The sequence below is a fragment of the Elephantulus edwardii genome, unplaced genomic scaffold, assembly GCF_000299155.1.
Source record: "Elephantulus edwardii isolate Elephantulus edwardi_28Jun2011 unplaced genomic scaffold, EleEdw1.0 scaffold00127, whole genome shotgun sequence".
NCBI classification, from domain to species: domain Eukaryota; kingdom Metazoa; phylum Chordata; class Mammalia; order Macroscelidea; family Macroscelididae; genus Elephantulus; species Elephantulus edwardii.
This window is the reverse complement of record NW_006399877.1, coordinates 88,549-107,278: the sequence shown is the minus strand read 5'-3', so window position 1 is coordinate 107,278 and position 18,730 is coordinate 88,549. Positions and strand designations below refer to the sequence as shown.

The following is an 18,730-nucleotide window of genomic DNA, read 5'->3' as shown; positions in this document are numbered from 1 at the left end:
CCTCTCCCCTACTCACCCCTCCCCTTCCCCTTCTGCTCACTCCTCCTCCTCACCCTTCCTCCTCACCCCCCACTTCTACAGAGCGGCCTCGTGACACCAGATTACACTGCTGCTGCTTCTTGTGTCTCTCACTTCTGGCATCTCTGAGGAGCAGAAGGTCTTCACTTTAATACAGTGAAATGTGCTGGTCTTCCTATCAGTGCTTAGAGGTTTTGGCATATTTTTTCAATCTCTCCCTGCACCTCAGTCATGAGTGTATCATCCAGAAGTCATGACATCATCCAGGGATTGGTGCCTTTTCTCACTTTAATTTGATCTGCGGGTATCACAGGCACTCCTAGTATGACCATCAGTCAGGCCACAGCAGGACTTGCTGAAAAAGCTCATCCCCCAGCTCCTCAGGGCCACATCAGGCCCTGTGTCCACATGGGGCCAATCCTGTCCTGTCTTCTGTGGTTCTAGAGCCAGTGCCCAAGTACCCATCAAGTTGACCAAAGTATGGTAAGAAGTCCTGACGTGCAGATGAAGTCCCTCCATCTCATTCACGGCTACTCTTGGCTTGGCATTTCTGGATCATTTCGAACTGGTGTGATCACAGTGACTGTAGCAATGGGTTTGAGCATATCAGGAATGGTGGGGATGGTGCAGGTCAGTTCAGATCAGTTCACAGGGTTACTATGAGTTACAGCCAAATGACAGCACCTCACAACAGCAACGGCGTGATCAGGTCACACACACCTGCTGCTGACGTTTTCTTGATATTGCATTGACTGTATAGGTCAGAGGGCGATTTGGTAGCCCTGTAGTAAGGAGCCAAGGCCAGGCCACGTGGTTAAAATCCACCAGCGATACTGCAGGAGGAAGGTGGTCAGTCTCCCCCTGTGCTGTTTGCTTCCTCTGAAAACCCACTGGAGGGTCAGCTGTGAGTCGGTCCCAACTCAATGGTGAGTGAGGACAGCAAGAACATGTGCCTACAGGTGAGGAGAACTGACCTTCGTAACTCACTCATGAGTCATGAATCCCTGATGGGGGGTGGTGGGAGTCACCCAGTTAGAACCGATTCCTAGCTGACCCTCCAGAGCGCTCAGAGGCAGTGAGTCACGGGGAAGATGCTGCCTGTCTTTCTTCCACGGAGCAGCTGGTACTCTGAGTTACTCTCACAGCTCCGTACCACTAAGCCCCCAGAGCTCCCTTGATTCATCTGAGTCGCCGTTAATGATTTAAGGAGCCCTGATGGCGTAGCGTGTCACGCGCTGGGCTGTTAACCATGAGGTTGGCAGCTGGTGAAGGAGTGAGGAAGGTACTGCCCCATTCGGGTCTGCAGCCTCCAAGGCTGGAGGGGGGGCTCTTGTGAGCCCACATTGACCTGAAGACACTGTATCTGATTGGGTTTTTAAAGTTTTCAGACAACTCTGGAGGTGCTGGGGTTAGAGCATGTAACAAAAAAAGTCAACAGTTTGAACCCACCAGTGGCTTCAAGGGACAGTAGGATAATCACTTCCAGCAAGATTCCTACCCTGGAAACCCCGCGGCCATTCTCTGCCCTCTCACTGGACAAGGCTTGATGACAACAGTCAGTGTTTTCGGTGGGGGCTCATTACAGAGAGGTCCGCCCATCTCTTCTGCACTGAAATGTTTACACTAACTCATCTGCAGCTTAACAGGGAGGGCTCACGATTGTCCTTCTTGACTAAGACGGCACATTTTTCTTCTAAAAGATTATTTTTAAAAACTTTTCGTTTCTACCTATTACAGAGTGTTTCTTCAGCAACAGCCTGCATTATTTAGATGACACAACCTTGCTTGCTGAAACTGAAGAGGACATGAGGCATTTGCTGCAGAAGGTCAAGGACTGTGGTCTTCAACATGGATTGAATCTCAACATCAAGAAGACAAAGATTCTCACCACTGAGCCAACTGGCAGCACCATGATAGGTAGAGATTGAGGTTGTTAACAATTACAGCTTGCTCGGCTCCACAATCAACACTCTTGGCACCAGAAGTCAGGAAATCAAAAGATTAATTGCATTCGGGATATCTACACTCAGGGACCGGTCTAGAGTACTGAAAAGACTAAGGTGTGCCTGATTCAAGCCATGGTCTTCACAATTGCTTGCTATGTGTCAGAGAGCTGGACAATGACTAAGTATGACAGAAGAAGAATTTATGCCTTTGAGCTGTGGTGCTGGAGAAGAGTGCCGAACATACCATGGACAGCCAGGAGAACAAACAGGTCTGTCCTGAAGAAGGTGAACCTGGGCTGCTCCCTGAAGACAAGGACTTTGAGGCTCAATCTCACATACTTTGGGCACATGGCCAAGAGGGACCAGTTCTTGGAGAAGGACATCATGCTCAGAAGGTGGAGGGACAGAACAAGAGAGGAAGACCCAGGATGAAATGGAGTGACTCTGTGACTGGAGAAATGAGATTAGGTCTGTCAGAGACGATGAGGCTGGCTCAGGACAGGACAGGGTTGCTTCAAGCCACAGGTGACTCGATGGCACATAACACAACAGGATATTTTAAAAGTTTGCTTCCTGTTGTTTTTGTGTCGGTTGAGGAAAGTCCTTCGTAGCAGACAGAGTGGCATGAGCCAAGCCTCAGCCCGGAGGCTCCTTTCTGAGTCTGTGAGGGGCTGTGAACACCCCTCGAGGGGCAGTGGCCTGGGCCATGCAGAGCAGCCTGGCACCCGTGGTCTCAGCAGAGGGCAACCCAGAGGAGGCCTGTCCTCAATTGTGCCCATTCCCACACTTGAGGTCCCTGGGCTATAGGCCTCCAGGTGGGAGACCAGATGGCCAGAGTTCTGTGAAGGGTCAAGTGGTGACTGCATTCAGGTTTTATGAGCCATGTGGTCAGCTCAGCAATATATGAATGAATGGGCACAGCCGGGCACCAATAAAACGTTATTGACAGAACAGACTGAGGTCAGCAAGACACAGCCCTGGGCCAAGCCCAGCCTATTTTTGGATGACTGGGCTAAGAATGGCTTTTGCGTTTCTAACCAAAACTGAGCCCACTGCGCTGAATTGCATCTGACTTAGAGGACCCCTAGCCCCCCATCACATTTCTGAGGCTGTAAATCTTGAGGAGACTCGACTGCCTATCTATTGGAGCAGCTGGTGGATTTGAACAGCTGACCTTTCAGTTTGTACCCCAAAACTTTACACTGCGCCACCCGAGCTCTAAGAAGAACAGTGACAAATATGCAACAGAGATAATAAATAATTCACAAAAATATCTCCAGTGATCCTGCATTGAAACAGTTGGCCCTCCATGGTGGTGTGGTGGATTAAGCTCTGGATACACCATCAGTGACCCCACAGGAGAAAAACTGCCTCACTCCCTTCAGTAACACTTGAGCCCGAGCTGTGTCTGCCCCTTCAGGACCACTGGCAGCCGGGAAAGCCTGAAAGGCTGCCTGCTCTCCAGTAGATCACCATGAGTCTGAATCAGCATGAGTCATTTTGGTTTGAATGGGACCATTTGCGAGGCAGAGGGTTAGTGAGGGAGGAAGGCTCCTGTGAGATAGATTGACATGATGATTGAAACCGTGAGCTCGGGCACTTCAGGGATGATGAGGATGGCTCAGGATAAGGCCGGTAGTTCAGGTCTGTTGCTCATCGGGTCACAGTGAGTCATCAGCAACGTGACAGCCCCTAATAACAATGTTAGTAACAACCCAAAAGTCAGCACATGACACCTGTTCTGAGCACGGTCCCTGAGGGCAGCAGCTCCGTGCTCCTGGCTGTGTGGGGTGACCTTCTGCCGCCACCCAGTGTCCACCCTGTGCATTACTCAGGGACTCTGTGTGTCCAGGTTCTGTGAGTCTGTCTCCTGGACTCTGTGAGGCCAGGGCCCAGCAGGCAGCTCACTAGCATGGGTGCTAGTTCCCTAGGGAAGCTCCCATGCTGTCATACAAGACTCTCAGTGCCCTCGGAGACACCATTTCTGCTGGACCGTCCAGGCCTGCTGTCTGCTAGGTGTGAGGTGACCCTCTGAGAGTTGAGGTGAAGTGGGCCCTGTGCCACAAGGGGCGCTGTGAGGCTGGGAAGGGTTCAGGTGGCCAGCTCTGCTGTCCTTTGTCCTAGGCAGTGACCATCTGCAGGAGGGCAGAAGCTTTAGGTGTCTGGGTGGCTTTGGGTGTGCAGGCCACAGGCACACTCGCTTCCTTCCCCCTTGTGTTTGTATTTGCCATCAAGACAGAACTGACCCATGGCTGACTCCCACATATTTGTTCATTTTCCTTCTGTTATTGATTTTCATTTTATTCCATTCCAGTCAGAGAAGATATTTTGTATCATTTCAGTGTTCTTAAACTCATTCAGACTTGTGTTTGTGACCCAGCGTATGGTCTAGAGCGTGTCCCCTGTGGAGAAGAATGTGTGTTGAGCTGCAGCTAGAAGGGGTCTCCTCTAGATAGCTGCCTTTTTTGTAACTTTTAATATCATTGATTCTCTCCATCCATCCACCATGATGTCGCCTGTCGGTCCACTGGTTAGGGGTTCTTCCTTCTTGATGTCTGGACGTGATCCATATTGAAGGCTGTAGTCTTTGATCTCCTGCAGTAAGTGCTTCAAGTCTTCTCCACTTTCTACAAGCAAAATTGTGTCATCTGCATAACATGGGTTATTGATGAGTCTTCCTCCAATCCTGATGTCACGCTCTTCTTCAGAGTTCAACTTCTTCAGTAAATTACTCAGCATCCAGACTGAATAGCTGGAGAAAGGAAACTGCCTGATGCACATCTCTTCTCACTCCACAATCAACATCCGAGGAAGCAGCAATCAAGAAACGATTGCACGGGGAGAAAGCAGCTAAGACCTCTGCAGAGGCCTCACTAAGGCAGTCGGTGTAAAGACCAAGGTGCACTTGTCCCAGGCCTTGGTTTTGTCAAGTGTAACCATCTTGGATACCATTTCTATTCTTTCCTGATTCCCTTAGACTTGCAATTTTTCCCTGGATTAATTAATTTAAAAGTACCACTTTGACCTCCAGGGCACACTTGCTCATGGTTTGCCCACTCCTGATTTATATACTTCCTCTCTCACCCTTTGGGCACGCTATCAGGAGGGGTCAGTCCCCGGAGAAGGACCTCATGCTTGAAAAATCAGTGGGTGAGTGAAAGAGGAGGAGGCCCAAGGAGACAAGTTGACAGCACAACTGTAACACCAGGTTTAAGCCCAGTGGAGTCTGACCATGACCAGAACTGGACAAGGCTGTGGCCTCTTGTCCAGAGGTTCTCTGTGTGGGCTTCAGCCAGCTCAGTGGCACCTGACAAGAATAACTTAGGTGCAGGCTCACTCACTTCCGGTCCATGTGAACAGGACCTTATGTCATTTGGAGGTTGTGCAGGCACAATTTTAGAATCACGTGGACGTGGAAGCGTGTTTATGGTTTTCCTTGTTATACCGATTCTGCTGCTGCTCCTGGTGGAGCCAGAGAAATGGTGGCTGAGAGGAAGCAGCTAAGAGTGAAGTCAGAGGGCGAGAACAGGAAGTGCAGGGAACCCAGCTTTGCTCTTCCACTGACCTGAGTAGCAGGAGCAGCTGGGTCAGCACCTGCCAGACCTACTGGCCAGAGCCAGGCAGCCAGTGCCCAGGGCCTGGTCCACTACCTGCTGGACAGCACCAGGTGACCTGTGCCCAGGCCTCATCCACTGCCTGCTGGCCAGAGCCAGGGGCCTGATTCTAATACCTAAGCCCAAAGTTGCTGTCCATCTCTGAGAGCTCAGAAGCTCCCCACTGACTGAGGACTGAGAACAGACCCCTCGCTTGGCATTCAGGCTTCCTCTGTTCTCAGCTGTGCTGGGCCCCCCTCCTTTGCTGCTGCTCATATCTGCTCCCCCTTCAGTACCAGCCCCAATTCTGGGTCTGCCTGTCTTCAAGGCTGAGGGAGAAAGGGCTGGGGCTGTTCCCAGGAGTCAGGTGCCCTACATGGGCAAGATCCGCAGCTGGACAAGACAAAGCACCCCTCCGGGTATTGGGGTGCAGAAAACAAGTGGCTTTCTTGTGCCCTGATCTATGACCTGTCCAGAAGGGAATGGAACATAGTCAATCTGCCTGTTTCAGGGTTTGGGCCGTCAGTCCGTCCTTGGGTCAGTCCATCCTGGGGCTATGGCCTGAGGCCACCAGCTCACAGCCTCCCCACTGACCGGCACCCCACCCCTCTCTCTCCCCTCGGCAGGTGAACAACAATGGGATTATCTCCTTCCTGAGGGAGGTCTCCCAGTTCACACCGGTGGCCTTTCCCATCGCCAAGGACCGCTGTGTGGTGGCTGCCTTCTGGGCCGACGTGGACAACCGGCGTGCAGGGGACGTGTTCTACCGGGAGACCACCGACCCCACCATGCTCCGCAGAGCCACAGGGGATGTCAGGCGCTACTTCCCTGAGCTCCCGGACTTCTCCGCCACCTGGGCCTTCATCGCCACCTGGCACCGTGTGACCTTTTTTGGAGGCAGTTCCTCCTCCCCCGTGAGTGCGCTGTCCTGGCGAGGGAGGGAGGCCAGCCAAGGGGGACTTCCTACACCAAGGCCTGGGCCTGGCCAAGCCAGCAGTCAAGAGGAGAAACCCAAGTGTGAAGTATTCCCCCCAGGGAAGAGCCTTGAGCTGCCCTGGCCAGCAGTGTGCGTGCTGGGGCACAGTGACGGTGGGGAGGGACGGTGTCCTCACCCCCTGGTTCCGCCGTATCACAGATCCTGCCAGTGGGCGGCTTCAGGGAATCTCTGGAGCCCAGACCTGCACACCGGGCACTGGCTCTGGGGAAGGGCCCTCCTTGTCTGTGGCTGCCGACATCCTCAGCTGCTTCTTGTGAACTCCGTACCTCTTCCCACAGGGCTTAGTTCAGAACCCACCCAAGTCTGTGTCCTCACTAACAGAAAATCATTTCCAACTCCAGCCACACAATTGTGGGACACAGCTCCATCCAGCCGGGGCAGCTGCTCACACGCATCCTTTGACCATTCCAAGCAACAGAAACACATCTCACCTGGCTTTATGTATGGTGCCCAGTGTCCCCTGGAGAGGCAGCAGTGCCCCCTCCGCACCATCAGAGTCACGGCTGGGCACTGGAGAGGGCTAGCCGGCCCTCCGCACGGTGCTCGGGGCATAGATGGCCTGGATCTCACTAGCGGACCCTGTAGTGGTGGTACAGCTCATCCAAGGGGCTACATCTCCACTGGCGAGTCCCTCAGTCCTGCCCCACGTTCCTCTGTGAGGTAACACCTTCTTTCCGACACCTTTTGTTATTTAAGACGTCCTGGGTGCAGAAAGGCATGTCCCCGGACACACACATGCGGACAAGTCAGGCTCTGTGATGACCAGAAACCACGCCAAGCCGATGGCAGGAGCCCCACATCCCCAGAGTCCACAGTACTCTGCTGACTGTGCACGCTACACTGTACCCCAAATTCTGTGACCTTTGGTGGTCATAGGTCCCCTTGCCCCCTCACGTGACCCCACTTCATCACATGGCTGTCACCTCTGCCCCTTCCTGGTCACTTCACGCAGCTCGAGCTATGTGGTCATCACGCTTGTCTCCATCGTGTCCCTGGTCAGGAACACTCAGCCTCCCTGCTGTTCATTTGAACATGGACACCAGCACCACTCACACTGGCCGCAGCCTAACCTGGCATGGTGGCCCCGGCTTCCTTCTTAGACTCTGAGATGGACAGCTCATCCCAGCACAGGGCCCTTGTCACCGTCAGAGCCACTGCCCATCTCCCTTCGGCCCACAAGTTCTGGAACCCAGGCTCCCGCTGAACGGCTGGGCCGTGGGGCTCTCGGTGCCGCAGTCATCCCTGTGCCTCCGTTTCTGAGGGTCCCCATGTTGTTCCATGTCTTGCCCTCAGAATCCTTCAGAATTGAAGTCTGAAGCTTGGATTATTCTCTTCCATTCTCTTTCTTTGCCTTGAGAAATGCTGAGTGTGCCCCTCCGTCTGGGCTCTCTGGCTCTGGACCTGTGCACGTCTCACCGCTGGATTTCATGTTCTCTCAGGCCACCCTCTGACATCAGCTCCACCATGCTGTCATTTTTCATTTCATTCCCTCTGTTCTGTGTTCAAGGCTAGGGAACTATGGTGTACTAGGAGATGTGCTGCCAACCCAAAATGTACACGGTTCAAATCCCCCAGCTGTTCCCAGGAGAAGGACAGGCAAACTTCTCTCGTGCGATTTACTGACACTGAAAACCCACTGGAGGGTGACCTGGGGGTCAAGGTGTCCACAAGTCCATTTGATTCCATCCATGTAAAGAGCCTTTCTCCACGTCTTGGTGTGGGCGGTGCGGCCAGTCTCAGGGTCACAGCCACTTGGCAGCCCTCGGGTTAAAGCTGCAGAGAATTCCACAGGAAGACTGATACTCAATCGCTGTTTCCTCTCATACCTCATCGTGTTTGTGTCCAGTGGGTTTGGCAGAGGGAGCACTCCCATGGACACCCTCCAGGAGCCCCTTGTGGCAGTGACAATGCTCCCTCACCATGTGCTCACTGCCTCCCAGGCAGTGGTCAGTGTGGGGTGCTCAATGCTCAACGGCCCCCCGGCACACCCCCCACAGCCTCCCAGGCAGCAGTCACTGTGGGGTGCTCAATGCTCAAAGGCCCCCCGGTATACCCCACACGGCCTCCCAGGCAGTGGTCAGGGTGGGGACACAAGTGACAGCACTTGAAGTGTCACACAGAAGCCAAGGCTGTCCAGGTCCCTCTCCTGGATGACTGACAGTGGGGGGGGGGGGGGTGGCCGGCTTGGTGGGTGGAGAGCAGGACTCCAGTGGCCCTATCCTTGCAGGTGAACACGTTCCAGATTGTCCTTATCACAGACGGCAAGTTCTCCTTCACCATCTTCAACTATGAGTCCATCACATGGACCACGGGCACACACGCCAGCAGTGGAGGGGACACCGTGGGCCTGGGGGGCATTGCAGCCCAGGTAGGTTACGGGGCTGGTGCTTGGCGGGGTGGGGGAGAAAGGAGACCTCGCCTGAGCCAGGCTCCAGCATGCACATGCAGACCAAGGCCACGCTGTCTGGGGACCACAGCCCTGACCCCACTCCAGGATAGACACCCCCTCGGTTCCATTTCCTCAGGAGCAGGAGGTGTGTGCATGGATTGTGCTGGCCTCCCTGTGGGCAGGAAATCCCAGGAGTGGTCGCAGGGCAGACCTCACGGGCCCAGTGTGCCCGCTGGCTCCAGGTCAGGGTGAACAGTGGGCAAATGTGTCCCTCTGTCCACTCCACGTGGCTATGCCCATTGCTGCCCACATGCAGGGCCCCTCCACACACAGCGGGGTCCCCTCCATACACAAGGACCCCTCCACACACGACAGGGTCCCTCACTGCACACACAGTAGGGTGTCTTCCATACACAAGGACCCCTCTCCACACACACAATGGGGTCCTCTCCACACACAGCGGGGTCACCTCCATACACAAGGACCCCCTCCACACACCACAGGAACCCCCTCACCTCACACACACACAGTGGGGTCCCTTCCATACACAAGGACCCCTCCACACAAGACAGAGTCCTTCACTGCACACACAGTGGGGTCCCCTCATCCCACACACAGTGGGGTCCCCTCACTGCACATACAGTGGGGTCCCCTCCATACACAAGGACCCCTCCACACACGACAGGGTCCCTCACTCCACATAGCAGGGTCCCTTCCACACAGCGGAGTTCCCTCCTTCACACACAGCAGGGTCCTCCCACTCCGCACACAGTGATGTCCGCTTCACACATGGCAGCTTCCCTCACTCCACACACTGCGGGGTCCCCTCACTCTACACATGGTGGGATCCCTTCCACACAGGGGTGAGGACCCTTCTCTCAGAGTTGGTAGTATTGGGGGTGGGCTTTACACAGCCCCTCCTCCTCTTAGAGTCCTCAGTGGGGGCCACACTCTCTCTTACCTCTAAATCCAAGGTCCTGGGAGATGCCCCTGAGCAAACTCTCATGACCAGTGTTCCCTAATGAGCTCCTTGAAGACAGACGCAGGGGCACTGGCCTTGACCTTCTCAGGAGGGGTGTTGGGAGCTCCCAGGGGGCAGTGGACCCAGCCCGGCCCTGACCCCATCCCCCCAGGCTGGCTTCAATGCAGGCGATGGGCAACGTTACTTCAGCATCCCCGGCTCACGCACTGTGGACATGGCTGAAGTAGAGACCACCACCAACGTGGGCGTGCCCGGGCGCTGGGCGTTCAGAATCGATGATGCCCAGGTGCGCGTGGGGGGCTGCGGCCATACAAGTAAGAGGACCAGCGGTTCAGGCGTGGGCCTCCTGGGGGCTAGCGGAGGGGCAAAGTGTGATGGGACACCAGGACAGGCTGGATGCCAGGGTGGAGCCCGGGAAGCAGTGGGACACTGGGAATGGGAGGAGGGGGACCCACAAGCCTGAACCTCAGTTTACCCGCTGAGCCCCAGGGTCCTTTCAGCTCTTGAACAAGTCAGGTGGGTCATGCCTTAGGGGACTGCACCTGGACTGGGGGAAGGACACGTCCACCTCCTCAGGTTTGCATGACGCCCGAAGCAGCCTTTCTCGTTGCCACTGCAGGCCTTTCAACAGTTGAAGTTTATTGTTTCTGGAACTTCTCACTTGTAGGAGGGAGACTCCCCCCAACTTAGAGTGCACACCCAGTGAGAAGGGCTCCCCAGAACACACCCAGTGAGGAGGGCTCCCCGGAGCACACCCAGTGAGGAGGGCTCCCCGGAACACACCCAGTGAGGAGGGCTCCCCAGAACACACACACAGTGAGGAGGGCTCCCCGGAGCACACACAGTGAGGAGGGCTCCCCAGAGCACACACCCAGTGAGAAGGGCCCCCCAGAAAATATACCCAGTGAGGAGGGCCCCCCAGAACACACACCCAGTGAGGAGGGCTCCCCAGAGCACATCCAGTGATGACGGCTTACCCCCACGGCAAGTCTGTGACACGTGGGAACAACCTGGACATGGCACCCTGCTGTGCCACCTTGGGCAGGTGGGGAACCTCTCTGGTCATTACACACACCCAACTCCATCTCCACCTACTGCCAAGGACTCATGGTGACCCTCCATTGTTTTCCAAGGCTGTCAGTCTCTGCTGCTGGATTCAAACCATTGACCTCTTGATTGGCAGCAGACACCCTTATAAAAGGCAGGGGATGTGGAATGATGGACTCTGCTACTGACTGCAGTCTAGGCCTCCACTCACTGCCTGGTACAGGGCAGACTAAGGCCTGCGGGCAGGCTGCCTCCTCCACAGAACCAGGACTGCAGGTGCCCATCCCAGAGGCCTGGTCCTCTGTTCACCGGGACACCTTTTCCAGAGTATTTCTGACCCCACAGTAACATCTTCTGATCTGTGATCTGTTTGGGGTTGAAGGGCTGAGGAGGCTGTGGGGAGGTGAGTCGTGCCACTGTCTCTAGCCACATTCCTGGAGCAAGAACCGAGCCCGCCCTCAGCCATGGTGGACTCGGGCAGGACTGCCCTCCACTGGCTGCCGAGGAATCTTGTCAGGAGCACACCACATGCTAACTGCCACCAGCTCCTGGCATAACCATCCCAGCCATGGACACCTCAGGGCACCGTCCAGTCAAAATCAGTCTGAGCAAAGGATTTGTTCTGTTTGGGGAGCAGGTTTTGAAGTGATGTGGTAGCAGGGTCCGTCCTTCATAGCAGCAGAATCAAAGCCCCCAAAAGGCAGGGCCACAGGACTTCCGGGTGCAAGGCTTCCCACAGGTGTGGACATGGCGACCCTGCCCAGCCCTGGCGCTTGGACCCCAGAGGTCAGTTCTCAGGATCTCGGTTGCTGTGACGCCTGCCCTGTGTCCGCAGCCTCTGTGTGCCTGACCCTGTACCCCTGCCTCAATGGTGGCACCTGCATTGATGACTGCGTCCCCAGAGCCCCATCCTACAGTTGCTCCTGCCTCTCAGGCTTCACTGGGCGGCACTGCCAGCTGGGTGAGTGGGTAGGTGGGCTGGGGGCCCCACAGCAGGCGTGGAAAGGGGTCTCAGCTGGGTGGGACTGCCAAATGGCTATAGTGATAAGTATGGAGGGGAACACCCAGGGGTCTCCAGAACAGGCTTGCTGCCGCCCCACTCCTTCTGGCTGAGATAGAGGCCCACCCACACTGTTGCCCTATCTGAGGCTCTGCACCTCACTTTCCAGATGTGGATGAGTGTGCCTCCCATCCATGTAAGAACGGTGGGACCTGCACGCACATGGTCAACAGCTTCAGCTGCCAGTGCCCAGCCGGCTTTAGAGGCCCCACCTGTGAAACAGGTAAACAAACACCTAGGCCCTTGGGTCCTTCCTGCTGGAGGCCAGCTGAGATGCATAGCTAGGGAAGGTGAGGCCTGGGCCAAGTCCCTCTTCACCAGGGAACTTTGGACCGAATGGCAGGTCTTAGCGGTTCCAGAACCAGAAGTTAGAAGCCCCAGAGAGGCCTGTGGCTGGTGAGAGACCAGATTCTAAAATATGAGCGTGCTCAGTGGGCATGAGGCTGACCATAAAAACACAGCTCTCCTGGGAACAACTGGATTTGGCCAGGGTTGGAGACAAAGTCAGGGCCAGTGTTAGGGTCATAGCCAGCATGAAGGTCAAGGAGAGTGTGAAGGTCAGGGCCAGGGTCAAGGAAGAGGGCCAACAAGCAAATCAGCTCTAGGTTTAAGGTCAGAGCCAGAGACAAGGAGAGAGTCAGAGCCAGGACCAGGGTCAGAGCCAGGGCCAGGGTCCCACATGGAGCCTGGCCTGAGGACCTATTTTGTAATGCCTAGCCATAGAGAGAAGTCCCTTGGTTCGAAAACTTGTTTTTGTTTTATGTACATGGGGTTTTCTTGCAAAGAAATGTGATAGGCTGTCATTAAAAGGTTTTCTCACACAAGAGTAGATAAAATTCCAATTTATGATTAGATGAAAATGCTTCTTTCAAAGTGGAAAAAGAACAGAAAAGAATTTCCATCTGGCAGAGGACTTGTTTTCTGTGGGTTTTGCTTGCTTGCTTTTAAGGTTAATCTTGGGTGGCGGGGAATTAGCCACATTTTCATAGCAGCTTTAGGTTTGCAGAAAATAAAGCCTTCTCACACAGCCTGTGCACAGCGGCTCTCCCTCCTGACACCTTGCTTGCCTGTGGGCCACTGTTAGCATTTGAGATCCAGCATGGATACATTGTTACCAACAAAAGCACAGCATTTACTGAGATGATGGAGGGCTGTGCTGTGGATCCTGACAGTCTGTCAGGTCATTACTGTACAGAACAGTCACACACACACCCTGAGCCCCCTTGCCGATCCCTGGCACTCCTGCCCCAACAACCACACCTCTGAGCTCAATGGCAACAATGTCACCTCTTCCAGAATCGCCCAGAGTCAAGCTCACACCGTGCAGAGCTTTAGGGCCTGGCTTCTTTCATAAATTAAGCACTTGTGGTTTCTCTGTGAGAAGGACTGCCCTTCTCTTTTTATCATACATTAATAGTCAGCTGACAGGATGAGCTACAATGTGTTCACCCACTACCTTCAGAAGGTCATCTTGGTGAGAAGCAATCTAACGGGCTCCAAGGGCCTGACACACAAAACAGAACAAACAGTGGCCCGGTCCTGCACCAGGGCCAGGTTGGGGGCTGACAGCCAGGGCTCTCAAGCCTGGGCCTCGAAGTGCTTCTGAACCTCCCGGCTCCACGCAGCGGGCAGAGGCTGTGTGTGAGGAACAGAGCCAGCTCCCACGTGGAAGGCGTGGACCCTGAGCTGCCACCGCCCCCACGGCACATCCCACCCCAGTTTAACAGTGCTCTTCACTGCCTTGCAGAGCAGAACCCCTGTGATGGCAAAGTGTGTGAGAATGGTGGCCAGTGTGAGCTGGAGGGCAGCACAGCCGTGTGCGTGTGCCAGGAGGGGTACACAGGCGCAGCTTGTGAAACAGGTGAGGGCACTTGGCGGGGCAGTGGCAGGGGAGTGGTTGCTGGAAGGGACCCCGCACGGGTGGCCATCTCACACCCTTGCTGGCCCCCAGATGTGGACGACTGCGACTCAGGCCCTTGCCTGAATGGAGGCTCCTGCGTTGACCTGGTGGGGCACTTCACCTGTGTGTGTGCGGAGAGCTTCTCTGGGCCTCGCTGTGAGACAGGTAAGCAGCCCTAAACCCAGAACACTTTGTGGCTGAGCCCATGTCTGTCCCTGGAGCAGAGGCTGGAGCGGGGCAGGAGAGCCTGTGCCTGTTTTGCCCTGAGTCCCTGGCTGCAGGCTGACAGGAACCAGAGCCAGCAGCACTCCAGCTCTTCCAGCGGTCAGCTGTGCACACTCGCCAGTTCCTCCTCTCTCTGGGCCTTGGTCTCTATGTGCAGCCTCTGGGTGGCAGACTCCCCTCTCCCAGCTGTGGTGATTCTTGGCTCTGCAGCCCTTCTCTCCTACTTCAGGCCACTTGCATGCAGGAGAAACACCATAGGGCCAGTCTGCCCTTTGCTGCCCCCTGCCCAGCTTTAGGGTGGCCTGGGATGGGAAGGGTGGCTGAGCTCACCACCCCTGGTGTGCAGACAGGCCATCGCCCCTGCCTGAGGCCTGCACCCACAGGCCCCCGGGTGTAGATGGCCACAGTACTGGCCAGTGCCTGAATGGAGCCTCCTGCATCCACCCAGTATGGACCGGGAGGTGTTCAAGGCAAGCCATTTGTGTGTACTGTCAAATCAAATCTGACTGGTACAGGAGGAGATTGTCCCTCCTTCTTCAGCAGAGCATCTGGTAGATTTGAACCGTGCACCTCAGGGATTGCAGTGCAGCTTCTTGCCACCAGGCCACCAGAGCTAAGGCAAGCCATTTGGACTGACTTCGCATCTCAAAACTTACCAAGACACCATGGCCTCCAAATTTGATGAAACTGAAAGCAGCCTATGCTGTGAACACGTAATGAGTGCCTGACAACCAAGTTCCTGAGAACCAGTGAGGAAGAGACGATCCTGGAAGCCTCCAGAGATATTGCCTGCAGAGAAACGGAACCATGGATTCCTCATCGTGAACACTGCAGGCCACAGAAGAGGGAATGAGATACTCACCACTAATCTGGAACATCACCAGTAAATTGACTCTCAAATATGAAGGAGCTGAGCAAAGCCATCAGCATTATGCCCATGGTACAAAAAGGGTTACAGCAGGTACTATGTGCATAAAAAAACTGGCACCTGATGAAAATCCAGATTTACCCACAAGCAGGAAGGACAGTTGAAATGGAACTTCATAGCTGGGACTGTTCTGATTCAGAGTTTCCCTCTGCTGAGGTGGTGGTGGTTGTTATGGGCCATTGAGTCATCTGCCACTCAGAGTGACCCTATTTTCAACAGCTATGAACCCTGCTCTGTCCTGAGCCAATCTCACTAACTTGAGCACATCTACCACTATTACCCCAGTCACTGAATCAATCCATCTCATTGAAGATCTTCCTCTCCTATGCTGTCCCTCCACCCTCCCAAGCAGGATGTCCCTCTCCAAGGACTCGTCCCTCCTTGCAACATGCCCAAAGTTTGTCAGATGGAGCCTCAGAATCTTTCCTTCTAAGGAGCATCCTAGCTTCACCCTCTCCTGGATGTGCCTGTTTGTTCTAGCAGTCCATGGTATATTAAATATTCTTCTCCAGCTCCACAGCTCAAAGACATCAATTCTCTTTCTACCATCCCTAGTCATTGCCCAGTTTTCTGATGGGTAGCACACACATAATCATAAAGACCATGGCCTGGGCCAGCCACACCTCAGTCTCCAGACTGACACTGTTGCTCTTTAGCAAAATCTAGGCTCCAAGGAGAAACTTGGTTTCACTCTCTCCAAGACAGACCTATTTGTTTTCTTGGTGGTCCATGGTATGTTTAAGGCTCTTCTCCAGCACCACAACTCAAAGGCATCAATTCTTCTTCTGTCATCCTTAGTCATTGTCCAGGTCTCTGATGCCTAGAAAGTAAAGGCAAAGACCATGGCCTGGATCAGGTGCACCTTAGTCTCTAGACTGACATTGTTGCTTCTCAGTACTCTGGAGAGGTCTCTGACAGCAGATTTACTTAATGTAATTCTTTTGATTTCCTGATTGCTGGTGCCAAGAGTGTTGATTGTGGAGCTGAGCGAGCTGTGATTGTTAATAACCTCAATCTCTTCTCCATCTATCATGGTGCTGCCAGTTGGCCCAATAGTGAGAATCTTTGTCTCTTTGATGTTGAGCTTCAATCCATATTGAAGACCACAGTCCTTGACCTTCTGCAGCAAGGGATTCTGGTCCTCCTCAGTTTCAGCAAGCAAGTTTGTGTCCTCTGCATAACATAGGTTGTTGGTGAGTCTTCCTCCAGTCTTGAAGCCACATCCTCCTCATAAAGCCCAGCCTCCTGAATTATCTGTTCTGTGTATAGATTGAAAATATATGTGTATAGATTGAAAATATATGGAGACAGGATGCATCCCTGATGCACTCCTTTCCTGATTTTGAACCATGCAGTGTTTCTTTGCTCTGTTCAGACAATTGCTTCCTTGTTCAAGTATAAGTTTTACATCCGCACAATCAGGTGTTCTGAGATTCCCATTATTCTCAAGGTTAGCCACAATATGTTGTGATCCACAATCAAATGCCTTTGCATAGTCAATAAAACACAGATATTCCGCTGGTACTCTTTGCTTTCTGCCAAGATCCATCTGACACTAATGATGTCTCTAATGCCATGACTTCTTCTAAACCCAGCTTGTATTTCTGGTAGTTCTCTGTCAATGTACTGTTCCAGTCATTTCTGGATAATCTTTAACAGGATTTTGCTTGCATGTGATATGAGTGATATTGTTTGATAATTTCTACACTGTGTTGGGTCACCTTTTTTTGGAATGGGAATAAATATGGATCTCTTTCAGTTATTTGACCAGGTAGTCCTTCTCCTTGGCACAAACTAGTGAGCACATCCAGGGCAGCATCTGTTTGTTGAAGTATGTCAGCTGATATTCCATCAATTCCTGGGGCTTTATGTTTTGCCAAGTCCTTCAGAGAACTTCTCCTTCATCATCATTGTATCTTGATCATATTTATCTGTGTCAGCCACTTCTTTTTGGTGCAGTGACTCTGTAAATCATAATGGGAGGAGACTGCATCCTTCGCCTCCTGGTGGATTCAAACTGCTGGAGACATGCAGTCTTCAGGTTAACCGACTAACCCCCTACAGACTGTGCCATCAGAGTGCCACTGCTCAGTCTAGATGGAAAGCATGTTAGTAAGTGGAAAAGCCTTTTTCTTACTTTAGAAAATATCTTTAAAGATAATTGGCTGCTTAAAGCAAAACAGTAACAGTATTGTGGGGTTTATGTGTACAAATGAAATGTCATACACCAAGATCATCAAGCAGAAGTCTACAGACTCTTTTTATAAAGAATTAGGGAGTAAATCTTCTTGGCTTTTGTGATTCATGTGATCTGCATTGCAGATCCTTACGTCTGCAGCTATTGCTGAAAGCAGCCATTGACACACCCCAGTGAGCAGGAGGTTCTGGCTCTAATAAAACTATTTTTAAAAATAAACAGCAAGTCAAGGCATAGCACTCCCTGATCTGAAAACCTACTACACAGCTTAAATAACCAAAACAACATGGTACTGGTACAGTGACAGACACACAGGCCAACGGAGCAGAATCGAGAATACAGAAATAATCCATCTACATGGTCAACCAATATTTGACAAGGAAACAAAACTTATCAAATGGGGAAACAACAACCTCTTCAACAAATGGTGCTGGAAAAACTGGGTTTCCACCTGCAAAGCTGAAGTATGATGCACACCTCTCACCATACACAAAAATCAACTCAAGGTGGATCAGAGACCTAGGGCTAAAGGCCAAAACCATAAAGATCATTAGAGACAATGTGGACCCAGTTTAAAATGCTTAGCCCATGGTATAAAAAGGCTGACAAATACAGCCAGAAATACACAACCAGGAGAGGGTAATACTGATGAATGGGACCTTCTAAAGATTAAACCCCTGTGCACATAAAAAACGTTTTTCCTAGAGAGCTCTGGTGACCTAGTGGCAAGAAGCTGCACTGCAATCCCAGAGGTACATGGTTCAAATCCACCAGATGCTCTGCTGGAGAAGGAGGGGCAATCTCCTCCTGTACCAGTCAGATCTGATTTGATGGTACACACACACAAAAAATAATAAAATAAAAACATTTTTTAAATAAAAACAAAACAACTTTTTCCAACAGGGTGATAAGAAATCCTATTGACAGGGGGTGGGGGGAACCATTTGGCAATACCATCCCAGACAAGGGTCTCATAACAAAACTTTGCAGAATCTTACAGGACTTCCACAAGAAAAAGACTGATAACCCAGTTACAAAATGGGCAAAAGACATATAGACTGTTCACAGAGGAAGATATTCACACGGCCAACAGACACATGAAGAAATGCTCAAAATCACAGGCAGTAAGAGACATGCAAACCAAAATCACAATGAGATACCATTTCACTCCAGTAGCAGTGGCAAAGCTTAACAGGACAGCAAGTAATCAATGTTGGAAAGGATGTGGTGAGATAGGAACTCTTTTTTTTTATTTTATTAGTTTTAATGAACATTTACAGAGATTTTGGGTTTTCATTCATTCATCGTTGCACTGTTTTATCCACCCTCCTCCCCAGTTCGTTCTTCTTTCTCCCCCCGCCAATGTCTGTTTTAATTGTCCAGTTGCCACAGTGCTTGTCAAAGCCAGTTCTGATTAATCTCCTTTGTCAGTGTGTCCCTTGCCATTC

General features: G+C 52.5%; 1 protein-coding gene across 1 annotated transcript in view; it reads left to right on the top strand.

Annotated features, from left to right (window-relative positions):
- The window catches only part of SNED1 (sushi, nidogen and EGF-like domains 1), a 59,514-nt gene that overhangs the window by 15,856 nt on the left and 24,928 nt on the right, over positions 1-18,730 (top strand). Inside the window, exons 2-8 of the mRNA XM_006893492.1 lie at positions 6,184-6,471; positions 8,782-8,922; positions 10,077-10,239; positions 11,808-11,933; positions 12,142-12,255; positions 13,780-13,893; positions 13,984-14,097. Of these exons, the coding sequence (XP_006893554.1) occupies positions 6,184-6,471; positions 8,782-8,922; positions 10,077-10,239; positions 11,808-11,933; positions 12,142-12,255; positions 13,780-13,893; positions 13,984-14,097 (1,060 nt within the window). The remainder of the gene's footprint in view (positions 1-6,183; positions 6,472-8,781; positions 8,923-10,076; positions 10,240-11,807; positions 11,934-12,141; positions 12,256-13,779; positions 13,894-13,983; positions 14,098-18,730) is intronic.